Consider the following 10,823-nt stretch of genomic DNA (forward strand, 5'->3'; position numbering starts at 1 on the left):
TATAAAGCCTGCAGAGAAAACATACACCCTTCCTGTGATCCTGGAGAGAAAGGATAAATCAAGGCTCAGAAAAATCTCTTTCTTCCAGGCCACCCAGCACATGTTAGCCTATGGAAGAGAAAGGTTTCAATTTATTCTAAACAAGGGAAACACAGAGAGTTCAGATGTGTGTTCCATGAATGGTATGATTCTTTTTTCTGTTCTCTCAGGAATTTCAGAATTTACTGCCAGGTTGCAGATGTAGGTTGTGTTCTTGTGACACTGGGCTCCACGTCGTGCACCCAACAGGCTGAGGAAGGCCTCACGGAGATGAATGCTGCCTTTGCCCACCTTCCTCAGAGGGCGATATGGATGTGTAAGCCTTATTGGCTCAAAGATGTCAAATTGGTAGCCAATGTGAAAATTGTGGACTGGCCTTCTCAGAATGACCTTGTGGGTAAGGACTTCCTCCCTCTACAAGCAGCAGCCCCTCCCTCTCTCCTTTTTCTTTAGGCTTTATTGCAGCTGTCACTCTTACCTGGGCACTCCACCATCCTTGAAAAGGAAAGCATCTGTTAGCAAAAATCAAAGCACCAGGAAAGATTGGCATTTTGGGGTCACTTCATTCATTTGTAACCCAGACCAGTTATCTGTAGCCACTAGTGATATTCAAGTGGGGTTACTGTGGCCCCTTGCAATTGGTAGGTCATCGGGCTCAGACACCTTCCAAGAAGTGCCTGTCAATGTTCTGAGACATAACTGTGCACAGCAGGAAGTCACTGGTGTGCAGTGTCCTGAAGCCACGTGCTCATTACACACAGACCCCCGACAGGCACCGACCCAGTTCCTTCTCATGAGGAGTTGAGAGACCTGGGTGCCAGGGTGTCTTTCTAATGCGATAAAATTCCTCATTGTCCTGAGATGTCCTACCATATCCTCAAGGGGGGTTTTCTCTGGCCGGTGCTGCAGTCTGGGGATGCCTCATGTGTATAGCTGCAGATTGGATCAGACTCACTCAGTGAATTGGAGGTACAAGTTTTTGATTCTGTCCCTGCAAATGTATTTCAGTAGCTGTGGCAGAGCTCACAGATTGCATTTTCCAAAAACACTTTAAGTGTTCCTAAGTCCTTGGGCTAGATAAGCCCCTCCTCATCAACGTTTTATTTTACTCCAAATAAGAGAGAGGCAGCATGACAGGGACCGGCAGTGCTAAGGTATAAGGCATAATCCCTGCTTTAAAATGATGTAGAGACGATGAAGGAATAAACGGATGAACGGTGGTACATGCCGACCTTCGTGCTCTCTCTGCATTTTTAGCTTTAGCTGGACTCTGGTTCAGGTATTAGATCCTGGTTTCTGAGGGTGCTCACAGAGTGTCTTCCAAGGAACTGACTCTTTAAGTTGTTCCCAAATACCTCTAGAGCCCCCTGCATGTTTCCCGGACATGGCTGCTGTTCCAGATTTCCCAAATCCTTTCTCCAGCATTACCTTGCTTTCTTTCTTCTTCGTCCAAGCTGACCCCAGCATCCACCTACCTGTCACTAATGGAGGGCAGAATAGCTTGATGGAGTCTATCCATCATGATGTGCCCTTGGTGGGGATTCCTCTCTTCTCAGACCAGCCTGGAAACCTACTCCGAGTAGAAGCCAAAAACATGGGTGTCTCCATTCTGATAGAGCAGCTCAAGGCAGAGACCTTAGCTCTAAAGATAAAACAAGTCATGGGAGACAAAAGATACGTATGGAGCCCTCGGGGTAGCACCAGGGGAACTGGCTGGAAGGTTCTTTTCCCCCCCCTCATAGAGGCTAAAACTCAGCTAAACTAAGATACCACCTGACCTATTTTTACTGAATACCGAGTTGAAGAAATGAGTCTTATATTTCAATAAGACCAATTTAAGGTAGTTGGCAGGAAGAACTTTCTGTCTTTAAAAGAAACTTACAAGAGTTTCTCTTTTTAGAGTTTTTGTTTCTCTTGAGATGTTTAACGTAAAATTCTAGCCAGGTACAGGGGCGTCCTTTTACTTCTTCAAACACATCACTCTTTCCTCTAGAGGTCTTTGATCTTAGCTGTTCTGGAATATTCTTTCCATCTAGCTCCAATGTCACCTCTTCAGAGAGGCCTTCTCTGATCAATGCCAGTTATTCCATATAATTTCTTTCACAACATGTGTCATACTTTGCATTGCTCTGTTTATTAGTTTACTTGTTTATGGACTCTTCCCTCCAACTAGAATGTAGGCTCCTTGAGAGTAGGGTCATATCTTTCTCATTTATCATGGCCTCTCTCACTGCTTTGTGCACAGTAGGCACTCCATAAGTAATTGTTGAACAAGTAAAGAATAACTAAATACTAGTCCTCTACATCAGGGATTCTTGGCCCAAGCGTATAGTTAGGCTCCTGGGCCTCATGAACCCCTAGAAATATAAAATTGTGAATGGTATGTGTTTGCATATATACATTTCCTAGAGTATGTTTTTATAATGTTCATCAGTTTGTCAATAGGGTCTAATACCCAGAAAGGCCAAGACCTGCTGCTTGTGGAGGAATCACTCCACGCCTGGACTCATTCCTCGATGATGTTCAGCATGACGCCTAATGAAGGGCAGCACCAGCATTCCCCAGGACCCTTTTAGCTTCTAGCCCGCTTCCTGGCAAGCAGTTAGTATTTGCAAATACATAAATTAAATGGTGCAGACTGTATCTAGAATCAAGACATTTGGATTCAGTCATTTGTGTATCAGGGTGGTTCTCTGGTCTGCACACATATCTGGGCAGTTCAGAAGCTATGGGCTTTCTTCCTCTGTCCCTGAGCCTTCCGAGATGCCTTAACTGTCACGTGCCTGTGGTCCTCTTTACTACTATGCGCCTGCCTCCCCAGAAAGAGGAAACTCACAACCACCCTGACTGGTGGCAACTTAAATTCATGACCGCAGGCCTGACATGGGCACTCGACAAGCCTGACAACCTGATTGTATTTTTCTAATCATCTTTCTTACCCACTTTTCTACTATTGTTTTACTTTTATCTTTTCGAACCTCCAACAGGTTTTTCTCCCTGCTCTTTCTCAGCATATGCTCTTCTTTGTTTTCTTTTACTGAAGGAAAAACAAAAAAAGAAGATACCAGCAAAGAACTTGTTCACATGTTTTAACCATAAAATCTACCACCCTACCTGCCAGATCTACCTACGTGCCTGGTCACCTGGCTGCCTACCTGTCTGTCCTTCTCCTGTGCCCCTCCTGTTGCTCTGTCCCTACGGAGGCCAAGCCCTGGCCTGGGGCAGAGGATCCCATCCTGTCACTTACTCAAGACCCTTGTTTCTGCAATTCTCCCCCTCCCTCCTGCATTGTTCATTTTCCCTTTCTCCTGGAACACTTTTGGAAAAAAAAAAAAAAAGCAACAACACTTGCTATACTAACTCTATATTTTTCTTCAACTTTTTATTTTTAAAAGTTTCAAACTCTCAGAAAAGTTGCAAGAATAATACAATCAGCACAATACCCTTTACCTAGATTTACCATTTCTTAACGTTTTGCCATATTGTATCCTCTCTCTATATATATACATACATTTTGTTGAATAATAATATATGCCAATATATGTGTGTGTATATATATATGTATTTATATCTATATTTATCTATATCTATCTATATTTATAGATATAGATATATATCTGCAGAATCATTTGAGACTTTGTTGCTGACATCATGACACCTTGCTTCTAAATACTTCAGCGTATTTCTCCTATGAATGACATATTTTTCTACATAACCACGGTACCATAATCAGAATCCAGAAATTTAACTGTGAATAGTTCTCAACTTGAGCCTACCTTCCTGTAGCTCTATTCAAGTCTCTGCCTCGCTTTGCTGTAAAACCCCTTCGAGGAGTCACCTGGGCTCTGTGGTGCTACTCTCTTTCTCCTGTTTCTTTTGTCCACCTGTCTCAGTAAGGCTCTCACTCCACAAAACTGCTCTCACGCAGGTCACCAGTAGCATCTATGCAGCCCAAGCCTGTGCCCACTTCTCAGTTCTGACCTCACCTACCCCATCAGCACCATTTATGTCAACTGATGACTGCTCCACTTTCAACAGTTGCTTTGAGTGGTCCCAGACACCACACTCTTAGTTCTTACCCCTCACTTCTCAGTCTCCGTGGCTGGTGCCTCTTCAACACCACACCTCCAAATGTGCTCGGGCTCCAGATCAAAGTCTGGTGCTTGGATCTCATCTAATTTCTAATCCACGGTTCACTCTTGGGATGCTCGTCCAGTCTTATGGTTTGAAATCCCCTCTGTAGACTAATGTTGATTCTCAAGTGGATAACTGCAGCCCAACCTTTCTGCTAATGGCAGTATATCATTTTACCTTCCTAAACTGACATTTCTTCTTTGCTATCAGGTAAGCATCCCAAACTTAACGTGACCAGATAGCAACCTTGCCCTGCTCCTGACACCCCTAAACCTGTAAATCTCCATTTCAGTAAATTGTAACTCTGTTTTTGCAGCTTATTAGGCCAAAAATTTAGGTGTCTTCCATTTAAAATTTATAAGAATTTAAATATGGAACATAAGGAAGAGTAATAGAGATTTTATTATATCATAATTCAAGTTTTATAGAATTGTTTGTTGCTCTAGAATTTATAACCTAAAAGATCTGCTAATTTAAAACTTATTTTTTAATCGCCTAATTTCATTTAGGACATGAGCATTTCAAGAAAAGCCCTATCTGGGAATTCTTCAGAAGTTCTTTCTACGGTGATCAGAATTAACTTCAGCAAGTCAGCTGAATGTTTAACATTTGGCTTTTGGACATTCCTTCAAACTGTCTATAGCATGTGTGTATATATACACACACAGAGACGTATATTTATATATGTATACTGTGTGTGTGTGTGTGTGTGTGTGTGTGTGTGTGTGTGTCTGCCAACAGGTACAAATCAGCAGCAATGGCTGCTAGCATCATCAGGGGCTCTCACCCCCTGACCCCCAGCCAGCGGCTGGTGGGCTGGATTGACCACATCCTCCAGACAGGGGGTGCAGCACGCCTCAAGTCCCATGCCTTCCAGCAGCTGTGGCATGAGCAGTACTTTCTTGACGTCTTCTTGTTCCTGCTAGTGGTCACCCTGGCCACCATTTAGCTGTCTGGGAAGCTGCTAGGCATGGTCGGGTGGCTGTGTGGGGCCAGGAAGCTGAAACAGATGTGACGTGGATGCATCCGAGGGCTGGGTGTGTTGGGAATTCACTGGTTCTTAGTATGTCTCACACTAGCATAGACCATGCTGGTCTCCCACTACCCTGGCTCCAATTGACATCAACTCCTCTTGTTTATATTAGCACAACCTGCTTCTTTTTGTTGTTGTTGTTCAGTTAGCCACAGTATAGTACATCATTAGTTTTTGAGGTAGAATTCAATAGTTGATTAGTTGCATATATCACCCATGGATGTTTCTTTCTCTATTAACATTTTCTTGTCAGAACTCTTTGGCTTCTTGGCTTACTGAATAGCTGGGGCTATGCTTTGTTTATGCCCCTGTGTGATTTGTCCTACTTTTCAGATTTAAAACCTTGTCCCTAGCTCATCACTCTTCTCTCCTAGGCACTATCCTCCGATGATTCTAGCCTCCTGATTCAGCCACTTTCTCAGTCTATTTCTCTCACTCTTGCCTCCGTCCCTGTAGTAGATACTGTCAAATCCTACTTTATGCTCTGGACTTTCCAGTGTGCTCTTACGAGTGCCAGAGGTCAATATCTGCAACTCTGAGCATGAGTGATCCTTTCCCCAGACCTGTGGGAGGCTATGTTGCCCATGTATAAGACAGTCTGGAAATTCCAGTTAATAAACAAACTTGGGAGCGACCCTTAACCAGCAGTTCTTGGGATTTAGCATATAAAGAGCCCAATTCCCTTTCCTTTCTTGTGGAATAATTTTGTGTCATGTTTTTTGTACCGTTTTGCAGTTTTCCTATGGAATTAAGTTATGGTAACTGACTTATTGAGTCACCCTTTATTGACTGACTTTCCTTCTCTGTATCAGTTTCCCATTTTCACACCAGTGTCCCCAAGCATTTCCCAAATAAACTACTTGTACTCAAGTCCTTATCTCAGGGTCTGCTTCTGGGACTGCAATGGACTGAAAGTTTCCCCTAAATTTGTATGTTGAAAACCATACCCCGATGTGATGGTATTTGGGAGTGTGGCCTTTGGGAGGCAATTAGGTAATGAGAATAGAGGCCCCGTGAATATTAGTGTCCTTATAGGAAGAGGCCAGAGAACTAGCTAATTCTCTTTCTACCATGTGAGGATAAAATGAGAAGTCAGCTATCTACAAGCCAGGAAGAGTCCTCACCCAAAGCCAACCAAGTTGGCACACTGATCTCAGACTACTCAGCCTCTAGAATGATGAGATATTAATTTCTTTTGTTTTCTTAATTTTTTTTAATTTAAGGATTTTATTTGTTTATTTGAGAGAGAGAGTGTGTGTGAGAGAGCTAAATCATGAGATGGGGGCAGAAGGAGAGGGTGAAGCAGAATCCGCATTGAGCAGGGAGCCCGATGCAGGACTTAATCCCAGGATTCTGGGATGATGACCTGAGCCTAAGGCAGATGCTTAACCAACCGAGCCGCACAGGCGCCCCAAATTTCTTTTGTTTATAGGCTACCAGATTAATGGTGTTTTGCTATAACAGCCAGAACTTAGTAAGACAAACCCAAATTGCCTCTTCTTCTGAGCTCTCTTCAAAGTTCCAGAAAGAGGCCCCGTAAGTATGTGCAGACACTCTCTCCCACAATCTTCCCTCCCAGAATTCCACTGCAGCTATAGTATCCCTTCCTGCAGGGACCACCATCTCTGCTGACCACACATAGGGCCTACAGTTTGTTCCATAGTTTCTACTTTCATGAAATCTTGCCATGACACCTGCTTTCTAAAATAGGGTTATGAGAAAGTCAAACAGGACCATGAGAGTTGTGCTTAGCCTTAATATGTTTTTGTGATTCAGGCAGCAGGATATGTGGTGATTTCAAAGACTATTTTGATCAGGAAAAGAATTCCATCCCCTTCTCATTTCATAGCAATGGACCTTCCTATATATTATGTAACACTAGAAATTAAATTGACTAGTTGTCATAGAAGTTCAAAAATTAGTGGCTTAAACATATGAAGAGTCTATTTCATTCTTACATGAAAGATGGCTGGAGGTTGGAAATGTGGAACTAGAATGGCAGTTCCCTAATGTCAACAGTTCCCCGGTCCCCTCTTACCTTTCTGGCTAGCCACTCTTGCTGGTTGCTTCCATCACAAGGTTTCTTCATGGGTGCTGTGTGCATGCTGTAGCTGGAGCCAGAAGATATGTGCTCTAGGCAAGGAAGAAGGAGGAAAAAAAGAATTCTGTGTGATACAAGGAGAATAATGGCTCCCCGCAAATGTCCACGTCCTAATACCTGGATCCTGTAAGTATGTTAGGTCACGTGGCGAAGGTGATTAAGATTGCAGATGGAATTCAGATTGCTAATCAGCTAACTTTAAAATAGGGAGATTGTCCTGGGTTATCTGGTGGGCCTGATGCAGTCACAAAGGCCCTCTACAGTTGAAGGAGAGGAAAGGCAGAGAGAGATGTGGCCATGGAAGCATGGCCAGAGAGATGCAATGTAGCTGACTTTGAAGACAGAAGAGGAGCTCTGAACCAAGGAATGTGGACCTCTAGAAACTGAAAAGGCAAGGAAATGAATCCATCCCTAGGGTCCCCAAAAGGAGCACAGCCATGCCAACACCTTGATTTTAGCCCATAAAACCAACATTTACAAAAGTGTAAGATAATAAAGTCATGTTGCTTTAAGCCACCAAGTTTGCAGAAATTAGTCACAGCAGGAAGTAGAAGCCTAATAGTGCATGTCAGCCTTGAAAGCTATAACTATTCAGTGACTCCCATTTAACTTTCATTAAGCAGAACTATGTCACATGATGATCCCAGCTACAAAAGAGGCTGGAAAATGTAGAGCCTTTTCCTTTTGTTTGTAAGTTTAATCCCAAATAAAATTGAGTTTTGTTTAGTAAGCAGGATGGGAAAAGGAATATTAGGTCAGGCTTTGATCAGAGAAGAAAGAACACTATGAATTATATAGAAAAAAAGACTTATCATTTGGGCTAGACCTTACATATTTGAGGCAGCAGGTGGAACATCTCATGTAAGCTTCTAGTATTGATATTTAAGTCAGTCAGACTGGCTGTGAGGAAAAATAAAGTGGATGAGGATGAGAGCAGGAATAAACTGAAACCAGCAAGGATGACCTGGGACTTCTGGGGATGACTAGAACCCATGTAATGTCTCTCATACCTCCAACCTCAATGTGCTGGGGGACCTATCAGAGAAGCTGGCCTCTTTATCACAGAGCTGCATGTGCACCTGGCCCAGAACTCACAGAAGCTGAAGGAGGGAGCTGCAGGATCGGTGCTACAGCTCCACACCAATATAGGATGTGTTTCCATTTGTATCTTCTTTAATTTCTTTTAGCAATCTTTTGCAGTTTTCATTGTACAAGTCTTTCACCTCCTTGGCTAAGTTAATTCCTAAGTATTTCACTTTTTTGTGATGCTATGTAAATGGAATTGCTTTGTAGATTTCTTTTCAGATTGTTTGTTGTTAGCATAGAAATGCAGTTGATTTTTGTGGCTTACTTTGTATTCTTGCTATATTGCTGAATCCATTTATTAGTTCAAACAAGTTTGTGTCTGTGTGTGTGTGTATGTGTGTATAATCTTTAGAATTTTCTACATGTAAGATCATGTCATCTGTGAATAGAAATAATTTTACTTCTTGCTTTCCAATTTGGGTGCCTTTTATTTCTTTTTCTTGCTTAATTGCTCAGGCTAGAACTTCTAGTACTATGTGGAATAGAAGTGGTAAAAACAAGCATCCTTTCTTTGTTCCTGATCTTAGAGAAAGCTTTGTCTTTCATCATTGAGTATGAAGTTTGCAGCGGATTTTTCATTTATGGCTTTTATTATATTGAATGTTTTTATCATGAAAGGGTGTTGAATTTTGGCAAATGCTTTTTCTGCATCAATTTTTTTCCTTTGTTCTGTTAAAGTGGTGTATTACATTGATCAATTTCCATATGTTGAACCCTCTTTGCATTCCAGGATAAATCTTGCTTGGTATTGGTATGTAATCAACTTTATATGCTGTTGAATTTGGTTTGTTAGTACTATAGACCCTTGAATAGCATGGGGTTAGGAGAGCTAATCCCTCACATGGTAAAAAATCTGCATATATTTTGACTCCCCCAAAACTTAACTACTAATTTCCTACTGTTGACCAAAAGCCTTACTAATAACATAAAGAGTTGATTAACATACACTTTGTACGTTGTAAGTATTATATACTAGATGTATATGTATTACTAGTACATGTATTACATATACCACATGTATATGTTATATGTATTATACACTACCATAAATAAGCTAGAGAAAAGAAAATGTTATTAAGAAAATCATTAGTGAAAATATATTTACAGTACTGTACTGTATATACTGAAAAAAATCCACATACAAGCAATGCAGTTGCTTTAGAACTGCAGGGGACCCATGCAGTTCAAGTCCATTTGCTCAAGGGTCAACTGAGTATATCCAGTCTAAAGACAACAAAAACTGCAAACAAAACTTGTCTGTTGAGTAGGTTTTTCACCATTGTGTGGGTTAGTATATTTGACCTCACTTTCTAGGCATGATAGCACAGAGCAAATGAGTAAATGTATTGATGTTGTTTCTTACTTTTGGAAAAGAAAATTACAAATGTGGAAATGGGGAAGATTAGAACAACCGCTGTGATGTATTGAACTGAGATATCAGTATAAATTATAAACTGATTTTTTGTAACTAGGTAATAGACATAGCTACAGCATCAATAAGTAGAGAAACAAATAGGATCTTGATATCTATATCTATAACCATGTATTTCCTAGCTGTCTCCACTGAAAGGATTATAAACAGTGGTGATTTGTTAGCAATGAGCACACCTAGCAACATTTTGGGTATCTTTTGGTCTAGTAGATCATGAACTCCGTGAAGACAGTGACTGACTTAGGCAAACTTTACCTTTCAGCATTAATTTGGATTCTGTGCATACAGGAATCTTTATAAAATTAAACTGTTTATAGGCGCCCAGCTGGTAAATTTCAGGGCCAGATTATAATTACCTGAAAACCAGCCTTCTCTGTCCAGCCTAAGCTGCTGAGAACCGTCATCTAATGTTGTAACGGCCCCCTCTGTCTCTGTTAACAGGTAGAAATCAGCAGCAGTGGCTGCCAGCATCATCAGACACGCCTACCCCCTGACACCCAGGGGCTGGTGGGCTGGATCTACCTCCAGATGGGGAGGCAAGGACACCTCCAGCCCCACCCATCTCAGCAGCTGCAGCATGAACAGTACCTTCTCAACATCTTGTTCTGCTGGTGGTCATCCTAGGCAATGTGTGGCTCTGTTGGAAGCTACTGAGTGTGGTGGTCAGCTGGCTGTGTGGGGCCAGGAAGCTGAAGAAGGCCTGATGCCAAGTGTAGCCATAGGAGAAGAGTATGGGGGGATGGTGTTACCATTTCTTATGAAATTCCCACTGATTCTGGCAATTCTTGTTCTCCACATCATATCCACTTGTTAATTTTGTTGCAATTCCTTCTCATTGGCTTCTTCCTAAAATTGGAACTCTTTATTCAGCCCTTATGGTTGTCTTTATTTGCCAGTCAGCAAGGGCTGTTCTGTGATTTTTGTCCCAGGATAATTTGGACCAGTGACCCTCATATTTTAAGGCTTGAAGCCACTTTCCTTGTCATGCTCCTCGTTGA

At 41.9% G+C, this 10,823-nt stretch overlaps 1 protein-coding gene across 1 annotated transcript; it reads left to right on the forward strand.

The window, feature by feature from the left end:
• Positions 1 to 309: 309 nt before the first annotated feature.
• LOC103664854 (UDP-glucuronosyltransferase 3A2-like) lies at positions 310 to 5,122 on the forward strand. Its single transcript, XM_040630207.1, has 3 exons — positions 310 to 436; positions 1,494 to 1,711; positions 4,913 to 5,122. Exons 1-3 carry the CDS (start codon positions 310 to 312, stop codon positions 5,120 to 5,122), a joined length of 555 nt encoding a protein of 184 aa, XP_040486141.1.
• Positions 5,123 to 10,823: the final 5,701 nt, after the last annotated feature.

The sequence above is a fragment of the Ursus maritimus genome, unplaced genomic scaffold, assembly GCF_017311325.1.
Source record: "Ursus maritimus isolate PB19 unplaced genomic scaffold, ASM1731132v1 scaffold_15, whole genome shotgun sequence".
NCBI classification, from domain to species: Eukaryota; Metazoa; Chordata; class Mammalia; order Carnivora; family Ursidae; genus Ursus; species Ursus maritimus.

What these genes read in the sequence shown, in the direction of transcription:
- LOC103664854 (XM_040630207.1), top strand. Translation starts at nt 310, where the DNA reads ATGAATGCTGCCTTTGCCCACCTTCCTCAGAGGGCGATATGGATGTGT. An exon ending in TTCTCAGAATGACCTTGTGG is followed by an intron (nt 437 to 1,493) that starts GTAAGGACTTCC and finishes TCTTCGTCCAAG; the next exon opens with CTGACCCCAGCATCCACCTA. An exon ending in AACAAGTCATGGGAGACAAA is followed by an intron (nt 1,712 to 4,912) that starts AGATACGTATGG and finishes GTGTCTGCCAAC; the next exon opens with AGGTACAAATCAGCAGCAAT.